At 32.9% G+C, this 14,852-nt stretch overlaps 1 protein-coding gene across 1 annotated transcript in view; it reads left to right on the top strand.

Annotated features, from left to right (window-relative positions):
- Window positions 1-1,111: 1,111 nt before the first annotated feature.
- The window catches only part of LOC107596271 (piezo-type mechanosensitive ion channel component 2-like), a 120,286-nt gene continuing 106,545 nt past the window's right edge, over window positions 1,112-14,852 (top strand). The window contains exon 1 of the mRNA XM_016286967.1: window positions 1,112-1,238. Coding sequence (XP_016142453.1) covers window positions 1,175-1,238 — 64 coding nt within the window. The 5' untranslated portion in view covers window positions 1,112-1,174. The remainder of the gene's footprint in view (window positions 1,239-14,852) is intronic.

Below are 14,852 nucleotides of genomic sequence, written 5' to 3'. Positions count from 1 at the left end.
TGATTTTAGTATGTTTTTAAGGTAAGTAGCACTAATGTATGTGTGTATTTGACATTCAACTACCGGTCAAAAGTTTGGGATCAGTAAGACTTGTAATGTTTTTTTAAAGAAGTGTCTTATGCTCATCAAGGCTGCATTTATTTGATCAAAAATACAGAAAAAAAACAATAATCTTACTAAATGTTATTACAATAATGGTTTCTATTTTAATATCCTTTAAAATATAATTTATTCTTGTGATGCAAAGCTGAATTTTCAGCATCATTACTCCAGTCTTCAGTGTCATATGATCCTTCAGAAATCATTCTAATATGCTGATATATTATTAGAATTATCAGTGCTGGAAACAGTTGTGCTGCCAAATATTTTTTTTGGAAACTGCTATACATTGTTTCAGGATTCTTTGATGAATAAAAAGTTAAAAAGAACAGCATTTATTCAAAATATAAATCTTTGCTATCACTTCTTAACAATTTAACACTTTTATTTCAAAAAAAGAAAGAATAAAAATGTACTGACCCCAAACTTTTGAAATGTAGTGTACGGAAGAGCTGACTTAGTCAGCTAAAAAAAATAAGTGCATGACTGTGATCAAATCTTTTCTAGAAGCACTTTGTAATGATGATGAGCTCCTAGTAAAACAGCAGTCACATGGAGCGTCCTTCAGGGTTCGCAGGCCCCGCCCCCCGCGGCCGCTGATTGGACCCGCGCTCCATCACTCACGAACGGGCGTTTGTCATTGACCGGAATGCCTGTGGCTTTCAGAGCAGCTGTGTGGAGCTGGAAGTGAGGACGCCTTCGACATGAGTGACTTTAGGTGATCAAGGCACAGTTTATTTAGCCTTGAAGAACTTGAATCAGTTTGATTCGCTCTGGTGCCACAGGATACGAAGAGATTTTTCCAGGATTCACGCGGTTCTTCGGACGCATCCGGCGCAGGACTTTGCGCAAACGAACACCACATCTCCATATCATCATGAGTTAGAGCAAACACTTTCACCCACTCGAGACACACATAAAGCACTTTTTTAGACAAAGGGAGCCCTTAACTGGAAGTTTTCGTGCAGGACGCATGGAGGGTCCGGTGTAGAGGCGCTCGAAGGATGCCGTCCCGTCCCGGGTCCAGGACATCTGGCTGCTGGATGCTGCACTTTGTCCTTCTCATCTGAGAGCGATGGCTTCTGAGGTGGTGTGTGGTCTGATCTTCAGAGTGCTGTTGCCAGTGTGTCTGGCGGCAGGTAAGCGTCTCCATCAACACTTGGGGGTTGAGGGTTTCGGAGGGTTTTGCGTCAGTGCTCGATGTGGAGATGCGCAGTTTCTCCGTTACGCGGCAGGTGCGGATGATCATGCAGCTCTTGGTCTGTCAAATACTGTTTGAATTTAATTAGAATGTAGTTAAAAAATGTTATACGAAGACAGAAGTTCATATAAACTGACATTTTATGAAGAATAGATAGGTTTGTAGAAGGGCGCTTTGCCCATCATCTTCAGTGTATATTTGATATTTTTCCGTATTCATAATTTTTCGTAGTTTTCCACACATATAAATCACATATATTTGATTAGTCTTTAAATTCTGGGTTCAAATAATTTTTCTAAATATTATAGTACTGCGTTATACTTTACCAGTTTGCAAAGTAAGTGTTAAAAGGCTGCTCAAGTACAAGAAAAGTGTGTAAGGAAAACTGAAAAATTGCTAGTAAATTTCGCAAAGACACAGCAAGTATACACTGAATTCAACGTGAAATTTCGAAGTAGAAAAACAGAAATAGTATTTTCTTTCGAAAACGTACTCTAGTAAATTTCTAACAACCTTTTTTTTTTTTTGCGGTGTAGGATAAACAGGGGCTAGTTGTCACACTTTAAATTCTGTTGTGTATTTTTACAGAAAGTCCTTAAATAGACAATAAAAGATTTGAAATACAGATGTGTTGTTGAAAATATATGGTAAATTCTACACTGTAAAAAAAGAAAATCTGTGACATTTACGGTAAAATACCGGCAGCTGTGGTTGCCAGAACTTCACCATAAAAAATATGGTAGCAACATTTTAGGTTTTGCAGACTTAATTTAAATTCACGATAAAATACCGTATTTCATTAACGGATGTAATGTTAATAAACCAACATATTGAAGTACTAATATCTGTTTTGAACCATTGTAATGCACTGATAACCATCAAAAACGGGTGGTGATGAGAAAGTCACATGATGAACCAAAGCTCATCATAAACAGCTTTTCTACAAGTTGAGGAGGGCAATACTTATGTATAGAAGGTGCACACAGTGTCATTCACACAAACACTAAACCCCATCATGCTGACACACATGATACTGAAATAATGCAATAAACATTCATTTAACAACATTAGATGTAAGATTAAACCCTAATGTACACAACTGATAAGAAAAAAACTAAGACGAAACATGTTATTTCAACAAAAAAACATCAAATATGAAGTGTCATGCAGGGAATTCTGGGAGTGTCAATTTACGGTTTTTCACTGTAAATTATACAATTGCTTTTTCTTTTTCACTTAACAGTATTTTACTGTAAAATTATATAAAATGTAATTACATTTATTCACTGTATATAGTATGGAAACTTATTGTTAACCAGTTAACAGGTTTTTGCTGTAGCATTTTTACAGTCTTTTACTGTTAAAATCACAATCATTTTTTTTACAGTGTAGTGTGTATTTTTATTCATTTATTTATTCATTAATTTCTGCGACAAAACAAAAAGACATTTGTAACAACATATAGCTGTATTTAAAATATATGATTTTTTTAGGGCTTTTCTGTAAAATATAAACAGTAAACTGATTACTAAACACTAAATTCATGAAACGAAGTTTAAAAGGCATTGTTTTTGGTTCAGAAATTGTCATTAATTTGATAAAATAGCTATTTTCGAGGATAAGATTCACAAAATTTCTTAATTTGTGGAAGTGAACATACTATACAAAACCCCTGCTACCGAAAAATGTGTATATGTATTTGTATAAAGGTGTATATAATTTGTATAATTGGACTTTTGAGAACTAACCCTGTACGGTCTTATGTGCAAAACTGCAGTGTTTTATTTACTTTATTTTATTTAAGTGAAATTTTGGCTCTGAGTAGAGAAAATTGGCAAAATATATGAATGTCACAATAATGAACTCCTCCTCTGGTTGCTCTATTAAATGTTTTAATATGTTTAATAACGTGCATCCATCATGATTTGAGACAGTAATGCTGTTTTTGTCAGACAGCTTTATGTCTGGACTTCACCTGAAGTAAAACATGCAGGATCAATGATTATTAATCACTGTTTGTCCTAATGTGGTTTTACTCGTCGGCAGTGATTGTGGCTGGTTAATTGTTCTGTGAGGTGTATCTGATAACGAGTGTTTGAGTTGATGTCATAGATTATTGACAGAGTAATAGATGAAACCCCTCGGAGTGCTTTAAAGAGACATTCGACACCAGTGACGTCTGCATAAAACATATGGAGTGATTTTATATGCTTATTTATTCGTATTTATTTATTTTTTTATTCTGAATGATTCCATTCTGGCCCGGCCATTTATAGTAATAATCATTTACACATTTTCAAAAAAAATTTCTATTTGTGACATTATTAGACACTTATTCTATTCCCATCTCCATATTCTTGACAGCTGGGACTTATGCATTGATTGATTGATTGTTGTCAATTGCAGTTTTAATAAACATTGTCATTGAAAAAATATCAGTACTAAAAAACAAAAAAACAAACAATGAATGACTAAATGCATGAAAAAAAATTAATGAAGGGTTAGTGTGAAGTGTGTAGAGCAGGTTTAGTAATTTTAGTATATCAAGTTAAATTAAAATGAATGTTGTCTCTTGTCTAAAATAGCTTAAATAAGTTCAGTTTTTTAATATTTTTATTTTTCATTCAAGTAATACTCTTTATGGTTTTAGTATAACCTAGAGGTGTTTAGTCATTTTTGCTATTATATATAATAACCCTGGGGTGTTTAGTCATTTTGTTGTGTTTTCAGGGACGCGGGAAGCAGGGGTGCTGAGGGGGCTGCAGCACCCCCTGTTTTCACATGGTTGCAAATGCAGTGGCAAGTTTGTTCATTTAAATGTATTCAGTTTTAGCTTTTAATCATTTATTTGTAATGATCTCTGAAATGTAAATTGTAAGTGGGCTATAATAAACCCATGTTTATCTTTATAAACTTGATTAATTTTACTTGTGATGTTTTCTATATGGGATGATTAGCCTAATCCTCATGAACACGTGACGCTAGTGCGTGGTATCAGACATGAACTGTACAGAATGAGAATAAGATTAACTTTAATACAAGGAGATAATGGCGCAAAAGCGAATTTCAGATTTTTTAAAATGTCCATCCCAGCAAATACTTTACAAAATAGGCATCCAACACCAGCCCCAGCACGAGCACCAACGTAAGTGACCCCCCCCCCCCCAACACGGACACCCCCGACCCCCCCACCCGAAAGGTGTTCCAACAGTTGCAATGTAGTTGCAAGGTGGTTGTTAAGCTGTTTGGTTACTAGGGTGTTGCTAGTTGCAACTGGCCCAAGTCAAAAGACTAAAAAGCACCAAGTTCTAATCTAAATAATCTAAAAACCTAAAAAGCATGTAAGTTCATCGTGTAGAGTTGAATTTAATCAGAATAACAGCTAAGTTACCTATAATTAGATGAATATTATGGGTAACTATAAATTAAATCAGCCTACGGTTTGGTCGAAAGCTCCAGACATCCTCTGCTTAACAAATTCACAATGTAGCATCAGCGCACGAATTAAACTGCAGCCATTCCCTCTGGATTCCCCGCGTGGGCACTTAGCCGCTAACAATAAAGCAGCGCGTCTTTGTCACTTCCTCTCTGCCACCAAACGCATTCGCTTCAAATGGATCTTATTGTCTCAACATCCTCTTTCGAGTCCTGAGACAAGTCAGCAGAAAGCTAACGACCGACTAAACAGAACATAGTGAGACTAGCCTCAGACGCTCATGCTAAATGCTTTTTTAGGCCACTCTAATCCATAAAATCTCATTTATTAATGGGATCATATCACTCAAAACCGGATTTTGCATCTTATACAGACTAACCTGAAATCACCATGGTGATGATGTCACAGCTCATTAACATAACCGCATAATTACATTACACATAAAAAAAAGTAAGCTTTTTCATGCAATTCTCATTACTGTAATGCCAAAAGCCATGCTTTTTAAACTATTTTAACGACAAGCATGGTTTATTTAAAATGAATTAATTTGATTTCTGTAAGAGGTTGCTAAAAAGAACATTATTTGGTGTATTTGGTGTAATGAAATGTGTTTATGCGGTTTAAGGTTCAAAAAACACATTATTTTTTACATACTGTACATTATTGTTTCTCCTCTATGCCCCGCCTTTCTGAAACACGCCGATTTTTACAAAGCTCATCGGTCTGAAAAGCGAGGTGTGCTCTGATTGGCCAGCTATCCAGTGGCCAATATATGTTAATATCTATTTTGAACCATTGTAATGCACTGAAAACCACTAAAAACGGGTGGTGATGAGAAAGTCACATGATGAACCAAAGCTCATCATAAACAGCTTTTCTACAAGTTGAGGAGGGCAATACTTATGTATAGAAGGTGCACACAGTGTCATTCACACAAACACTAAACCCCATCATGCTGACACACATGATACTGAAATAATGCAATAAACATTCATTTAACAACATTAGATGTAAGATTAAACCCTAATGTACACAACTGATAAGAAAAAAACTAAGACGAAACATGTTATTTCAACAAAAAAACATCAAATATGAAGTGTCATGCAGGGAATTCTGGGAGTGTCAATTTACGGTTTTTCACTGTAAATTATACAATTGCTTTTTCTTTTTCACTTAACAGTATTTTACTGTAAAATTATATAAAATGTAATTACATTTATTCACTGTATATAGTATGGAAACTTATTGTTAACCAGTTAACAGGTTTTTGCTGTAGCATTTTTACAGTCTTTTACTGTTAAAATCACAATCATTTTTTTTACAGTGTAGTGTGTATTTTTATTCATTTATTTATTCATTAATTTCTGCGACAAAACAAAAAGACATTTGTAACAACATATAGCTGTATTTAAAATATATGATTTTTTTAGGGCTTTTCTGTAAAATATAAACAGTAAACTGATTACTAAACACTAAATTCATGAAACGAAGTTTAAAAGGCATTGTTTTTGGTTCAGAAATTGTCATTAATTTGATAAAATAGCTATTTTCGAGGATAAGATTCACAAAATTTCTTAATTTGTGGAAGTGAACATACTATACAAAACCCCTGCTACCGAAAAATGTGTATATGTATTTGTATAAAGGTGTATATAATTTGTATAATTGGACTTTTGAGAACTAACCCTGTACGGTCTTATGTGCAAAACTGCAGTGTTTTATTTACTTTATTTTATTTAAGTGAAATTTTGGCTCTGAGTAGAGAAAATTGGCAAAATATATGAATGTCACAATAATGAACTCCTCCTCTGGTTGCTCTATTAAATGTTTTAATATGTTTAATAACGTGCATCCATCATGATTTGAGACAGTAATGCTGTTTTTGTCAGACAGCTTTATGTCTGGACTTCACCTGAAGTAAAACATGCAGGATCAATGATTATTAATCACTGTTTGTCCTAATGTGGTTTTACTCGTCGGCAGTGATTGTGGCTGGTTAATTGTTCTGTGAGGTGTATCTGATAACGAGTGTTTGAGTTGATGTCATAGATTATTGACAGAGTAATAGATGAAACCCCTCGGAGTGCTTTAAAGAGACATTCGACACCAGTGACGTCTGCATAAAACATATGGAGTGATTTTATATGCTTATTTATTCGTATTTATTTATTTTTTTATTCTGAATGATTCCATTCTGGCCCGGCCATTTATAGTAATAATCATTTACACATTTTCAAAAAAAATTTCTATTTGTGACATTATTAGACACTTATTCTATTCCCATCTCCATATTCTTGACAGCTGGGACTTATGCATTGATTGATTGATTGTTGTCAATTGCAGTTTTAATAAACATTGTCATTGAAAAAATATCAGTACTAAAAAACAAAAAAACAAACAATGAATGACTAAATGCATGAAAAAAAATTAATGAAGGGTTAGTGTGAAGTGTGTAGAGCAGGTTTAGTAATTTTAGTATATCAAGTTAAATTAAAATGAATGTTGTCTCTTGTCTAAAATAGCTTAAATAAGTTCAGTTTTTTAATATTTTTATTTTTCATTCAAGTAATACTCTTTATGGTTTTAGTATAACCTAGAGGTGTTTAGTCATTTTTGCTATTATATATAATAACCCTGGGGTGTTTAGTCATTTTGTTGTGTTTTCAGGGACGCGGGAAGCAGGGGTGCTGAGGGGGCTGCAGCACCCCCTGTTTTCACATGGTTGCAAATGCAGTGGCAAGTTTGTTCATTTAAATGTATTCAGTTTTAGCTTTTAATCATTTATTTGTAATGATCTCTGAAATGTAAATTGTAAGTGGGCTATAATAAACCCATGTTTATCTTTATAAACTTGATTAATTTTACTTGTGATGTTTTCTATATGGGATGATTAGCCTAATCCTCATGAACACGTGACGCTAGTGCGTGGTATCAGACATGAACTGTACAGAATGAGAATAAGATTAACTTTAATACAAGGAGATAATGGCGCAAAAGCGAATTTCAGATTTTTTAAAATGTCCATCCCAGCAAATACTTTACAAACAACACGGACACGCACAGCACCCCCAACCGAAAACATCTTGCCGCGCCCCTGTGTGTTTTTGACATTTTTATTATTATTTTTTTTTTATATGCATATAGTGTGTACATTTTGTATTTCAGTTTTAGTTATTTTAGTACATCAAATTAAAATAAAAATTTAATTGAGAAATATTGCCTTTTTCCAAAATGATACCGGTTTCACGGTACATGACGGTATTTTATTTTGATGCATGACCGGGTGTTAACAATATTTTCTACTGATTGAGAGGAAATACTGCAGTATATTGACTTAGAATGCCCTATTTTACTGTCATGATGAGTGAATATTGTAAAAAAATACCACACTAAATAGTGACTAAACACGACCCCTTTTAATACATGTTAACCAGAAGTCACTTACTTATAATCGTGGCATCGTCTGATAAAATCAACATGCATCTACACTAAAGAGCGGTTGTTTTGGCTATATTACTTTTTTGTCTCGTGCAGTGCACTGCCTGCGTCTGAGTAACAAACTAAAAAAAACAGCAAACTAAAAGGTGCATGTGATATTAACAGACGAACTACACTCATATTTATAATTCCAAAAAATCAGTAAGCGACAGGTGCTAGGAAACGCTGTTTTGTACTCATTTATTGACGAGTCGGCTGCGGTGCGGCCAACTGAAAGCGCTGCTTCTCTGCCGCTCACTGCACAGAACAGACGGCGAGAGACGTGACACTTCTCTGGGAAAGTCAGACCTCGCGTTCGCGGGACAGCACTGGAGAAATCTTCCAACTGAACCATAGCTAAGGTTTATCCAAATAAAGTCGCTAGGTTCGTCAGTATGTATATTCTATGGGAAAAAAACGCTAAAAGGGTCTGAAAGTTGCTAAATCTAGTGCTAAAGTCGCGTTCGTGTGTGTGTGAGACGCGGGAGCTGATGGTCAATGTGGATATTGTGGATGAGTTCTTCTGTGTCATCACGTTCTATTAGTTCTACAGCTTCAGTTTCGGAACGTTCACGCTTAGTAACACATACAGCTGTTCCCTCACCACAGTGCAACAGTGAAAAGGGACCCCTTTCAAACAGTGTCATGTTTCGAATGTTGTTTAAGTGACACACACCGGTATTGCGGTATTTTAAAAATTCATATCATAACAAAAATAAACACCGGTATTCGGTATGAACCGGTATACCGCCCAGCACTAATGGTAATGTTTTTTTTCCTCCAAACGCAATTGCCAAGCCATGGAGCATCTCCATTAATCGGTGGAAAGCCGTTTTAACTGCATGAATTAATAATGTGGCATCAGAGGAGAGAAGAATCGGCTGCCCATTATCGTAAACACGCCTTTAATATTTAATGATTTTATTTTTTTGGTTGAAGTAGTACTGAGCAAAGGTCATCCGCTCAGGATGGACAGGAGTGCTGAATGTTCATGTTGGAACGTGAGCAGGTCTTGAGATGTTTGAGAGTCTGTGTTGGAGTGTCATTGTTGCTTTGTCAGCATCTGACGGATGTCTGTCTGTATGAAAGAGTAATCACAAAGAAGGGTTCTTTAAAGGGGTCATATGATGCGATTTCAAGTTTTCCTTTCTCTTTGGAGTGTTACAAGCTGATTGTGCATAGATAAGATCCCTGAAGTTGCAAAGACTAAAGTCACAAAACCAAAGAGATATTCTTTAGAGAGAGACAGCGTCACATCAAAGTGGAGTGAGCTGTCTTAACCGTGGCTTGTGTACTGCAAACACATACCAGCTTCATCACTGTGTCTGTCACGCGACTCTGTTCCCCTTTCAGGCTCTGTCTTTACATTTAGTTTGAAAGATGAAGCTGGCGATTATGGTAAGGGGCGTTACATTTCTGACGAGTGCTTGCGGTGTTCGGCCAATCACAGTGCACTGGGTCAGCTGGCCAATCAGAGCAGACTGCGCTTGTCGGAAGGAGGGACTTTGTAGAAAACTAAGCGTTTGAGAGAGGCGGGGCATAGAGGGCCTACAATAATGTACAGTATTTGAAAAATAATGTGTTTTTTGAACATTAAAGCATGTCAACATATTCTGTTACACCAAATACACAAAATAATGATCTTTAAAAAAGCATCATATGACCCCTTTAATATCTCTGCTGTTTCTCCTAGACTGCAGCAAGATTAAATGGAGAGCAGAAATAGCAGTTACTTGCTATTTCTTTGTGAAATTTATTAGCAGATGCTTTTGTTTCTCTTGGTTAGAAATGTTTGAGGAATCAAATTAGAGTATTTTTTTTAACACAGAAATGTGTTATTTTAGCTGTAAATTGTCTAAATCAGCTCTTTAGTGGACATATTACAGGACTGAAGTGTTAAAAGTAACAAAAATGTTTTATATATTTTTATATCACTGGATTAACTAGTTATGTGTTAAAAGTTACAAAAAATATATATATTTTTTTATATTACTGGATTAACTATTTATGTGTTAAAAGGTTAGTGATTTTATCACACTAGGCTCATTTTAACTCATTTAATGTTTAAGTATTGTGGCTATTCTTTCAAAAACAGTGTATTTTAATGCTTATTCCAGTGTAATGCCCTGCCTCTTAGACTTTCATTGTAATTTCATTATAGTAAATACATATTTTGTTTTTATGAACTGAGGGTTGAGTCAGTGTAATTTTAGGATCATTGAAATACTATTATAGTTTTTTTTTTAATTCATATTTTGAATTAGTATTTTATTTTAATATTTTGCTTTTTGGTTAAAATGTTAGTAATTTTGTCTGTTTTTGACATTTGTATTAGTTTTTTAATGTCTATAGTTTTTTTCAGTTTTAGTTATTGTAGTACAGCAAGTTAAATTAAAATAAAAATTAGAAATGTTGCATTTGCACCTAGCTGAAATAAAAAATATTTGTTTATTTTATTTGAAGTAATGAAAGTGTATTATTATTATTATTATTATTGTTGTTATTTTTAGTTAACTGTAATAGCTCTGGTACATTTTAGTAGTTTTTTGTGTTGTCATTTTTATTTATTTTTAACATGCCTATATATGCTCATTCATTTTGTATTTCAGTTTTAGTTTTAGTTATTTCAGTACGTGTTAAATAAAATGAAAAATTTTGTTTTGTAAGTAATGAAAGGTTTTTTAATGGTTTTAGTTAACTATAATAACCCCGGGGCATTTAGTAATTTTGTTTTGTGTTTTTGTAATTTTGTTTATTTTATTATTATTATTATTTTAAATAGTTATTTTAGTACATCAACTTAAATTAAAATGATGAGAAATGTTGAAAGCAAAATATGAAATATGTGTCCTTTTTAAAACATTTTACTTTAGTTAAAGTTCATTTTATTTTAAGTAATGAAAGTTTTTTTATGGTTTTAGTTAACTATATCAACACAGGCCCGAGCTGAATTGATTTCTAATGTTCTAAGCGTCTGTGGTTTAATTGTGAAAATGTAAGGTGCTTTTCACCTGCCGTCAGTCTGAGTATGGAATAAAAGCCTTTCAGTTCTCCAGAAACATCAATTATTCATGAGCTGGATGATGGTTTGAGTGTGGTTTTGCTTCTGTCTCTAAAGGAAAGACGTGACTGAAGCTTTGTGAAGGAATTAAGCAACAATTCTGATGTAGCCGCATTTTTATTATCATCTCAAGTTAACTGTCCGTGTCAGAAGCATCATGTTAAAAGGAAAAGATCTGATTAGATGTATTTGTATGTGCAGTGCAGTGCTGTATGTGACAAATTAGAAAAGAAAAGGACCCATAAATGTCCGAGTGTTGTTAAAAATACAATATTTGACACAATCTCTCTTTCTGAAGTTGTTTTGGGTAATGTTTCAATATCCACTTAAACGTTTCAGAAGAAGTTCAGCATTTTGTCCTGAGGTGGTGTGTTTAATGCTGCTGGTTTAATGAACAGGATGAATGTCTGTGCTGTAATCTGTTTAATGACCTCCTACACTTATCTCTCTCTCACACCGGTGTGCTGCTGTTTAACTCCACCAATGGCACAGCTGTTTTTCTGTCAAAGGCTTCTGTTTAACACACTTAAAAATGATTTGATCTCTGTTGCACATATTGGATTAATCAAACGCATGACTCTGCATACCATCAATTTTTAGGATGTATTATATCCTAAAATGAATACAAACTACAAAGTTACCATTAAAAATGGTAAAACACACATCAAAATTACTAAAACGAACATAACACATTAAAATGAAAGCAGAAAATCTTAAAATTCAATTTTCAAAATATTACAAAAAAAATGAATAATAGTATGCCAATGATATTCAGATTGCATTGATTCCGCCCTCGGTTCATAAAAGAATTTAATTAAATATTTAATTACGTAAGACATATGAAATATATGGATGTATCTAATCAAACATTTTTTTAAATAATTAATTAAATTGTTTATAATTTTTTTACAACAGGGTTGCTATACAGGGTAATTTAGTTAACTTTAAAAAAGTTCCCATAATTCTTCAAGTTAAAAAAATGTAATATAGTTATATATACAAATGTATTATCCAAGTAGCAAATGTATTTATTTATTTGCTGTACAGGGTTCTTTAGTTAGCATATATATATATATATATATATATATATATATGTATGTGTGTGAAATATATGCATGTATCTAATATATACTTTTTATTATATTTAACTAATTAATTAATTAATTTGCTATACAGGGTTCATGAGTTTAACATTAAAAAAGGTTCTTGATATTACATTATTGGTTTTTCAAAATAGTGTCTAAGTGTGCAAATTAGTGTTCAAATAAATTTGTTTTGTTTTGTTTTAATAATGACTGCTTACTTTTTTCTGTTTACATATGTTTTTATCGAGAATGACTTGCATTGCATTCTGTTCATGCAGTTAATGTAGTAAATTGTACTTAATACAGTGTTAATGCTATTAATACTTTGTGCTTCTGACTGTAATAATAGGTTTCCATAAATATGGCATGTTATAGTTGGAATACAGTATTTGGTGCTTCCACAGAAGTACTAAAACACTCGTTAATGGAATCATTAAGGCACTGGAATCGTAACCTGGGCCAGAATCATTAAATTCCCTATGATTCCCATCCATATTCAGCACTATACTCAGAGTCTTTAGACAAAACATCATTTTTATGTGAACATGTTGAGATCACAATAAAATGATGCATTATAATATCTGTCTGGGTTTGTACTGGTTTTTGATTTTCATTTTAATATCACCTTTCCATATAGTGCTCAAGTTTGCCAATATGGTTCAATATTTAAGACTCTTTAACTGCAGTGGAAAGTCCCTGTGGCTGTGATATCTGCACTTTTACTTCACCCTTTTATTGTCATTCTTGCTTTTTCTGTCACAAATGTTGTTTGTATAGTAGGAAATAGAGATATATTGGCTGTTTAACAATCTTAAACAGTATAATTGGGATTTTGGCAGTTTGTAGATGGTGATGTAATCATATTTTTGTCGTCATTGGCGTGTCTTCTGAGAGTTTTCTTTGGACTTTTCCAGAGTAGGATGCACTTTCTGTCTGGTCTGCTGCTGAGCTCCCTGTTTGGTAGTGAAATAAGTGTGTGTGTGATATTCACAGCATCAGCTCATAAAATGGCAAACTTGCAAGATTAACAACAAGATTTTCAAATGCCCTTACTCTCGTCTAGATGTTAAACTCAAGCCGTGTCATGACACAGTGCTTTATTTAGTTTCCGGAGCATCTTTCTGTCCAGTGATGAATAAAGTTCATGGAAAGAGAGAATCAGAGCAGATATTCTGGTAACTTCAGGAAACTCTCCACACACGTGTGGAGTGTGTGTGTGTGTGTATGGTGTGTGTGTGGTGTGTGTGTGTGTGTGTGTGTGAGTGTGTGTGTGTGTGTGGGGGGGGTGATCAAATGTCTAAATTGAAAGCTGGTAACGCTTCTAGTCCAGTGACCACTGTATCATTGAAATATCCATCTGTGAATTAGAAAATGAGGACATATATTCTTGTGTGTGTGTGTGTGTGGCACTGAATGGTTTGTCAGATGCGCAGACGGAGACTAAAGGTCTAGGAGGACATTAATTTGAAGCCTGTAAACGAAACCCTGTGATTTGACATGATCTCACTTAAATGGATTCTCACAGATGTGTTCATCTTCATATTAAAACATGAAATGTTAATAATATATGTATTTAAAAAAAAGGCAGAAACCCCACTTATTTATTTATTTATTTACTTACTAATATTGTAATATAATAATAATATTTTTTTGCAAATAATATAAACAATTAAATGCAAATATTCATTCATTCAGTCATTCATTTATATACAATGCAAACAATCTTTCATTCATTGAATTATAATGTAAATAATATTTATTTACTTATTTACAGATAATATAATATAAACAATATAATGTAAATCATATTAATTCATTTACAAATAATGTAAATATTTATCTATTCATTTGCATATAATATAAATGTAAATTTTCATTAATTCATTCACTCACTCACTTATAAATATAATATAAATAATATTTACAAATAATATAATATAAACAATATAATGAAAGTAATATTCATTCATTTACAAATCATTTAAATAATATTTATTTATTCATTCATTTGCATATAATATAAATGTAAATTTCCATTCCTTCATTTATTCATTCACCTATAAATAATAAATAATATTTATTTATTTAATTACAAATAATATAATATAAATAATACACATTAATTTACATAGTAAAAATAATATATCGTAAATACTTATTTATTTCTATATTCAATAATTCATTCATTCATTCATTTACAATAATATAATATAATATATACACAGTATAATGTAAATAATTAATTTACAAATAATATAATATAAATAAATGTAATTTTATTTTATTTGCCAAAGTGTCATATTATGGTTACATACCTGTTATTTATTTACCATATTTTCATCTGTGTGAGCATTGTTTCAGGCTTTATGTTTTTAAAAATGAGAGATGACGTACAACATCATGTTTTTGTTTTTGTTTTGTTTTGTTTTGAGTTTTGTTTTGTTTTGTTTTGTTTTGTTTAAACTCTAGATTACTCTAACATGTTGACATCTT

This window comes from Sinocyclocheilus grahami, unplaced genomic scaffold, assembly GCF_001515645.1.
Source record: "Sinocyclocheilus grahami isolate Dianchi unplaced genomic scaffold, SAMN03320097.WGS_v1.1 scaffold216.1, whole genome shotgun sequence".
Classification (NCBI taxonomy): Eukaryota; Metazoa; Chordata; class Actinopteri; order Cypriniformes; family Cyprinidae; genus Sinocyclocheilus; species Sinocyclocheilus grahami.
Note: the sequence above shows the minus strand (reverse complement) of the source record. Positions and strands in the feature narration are given on the sequence as shown.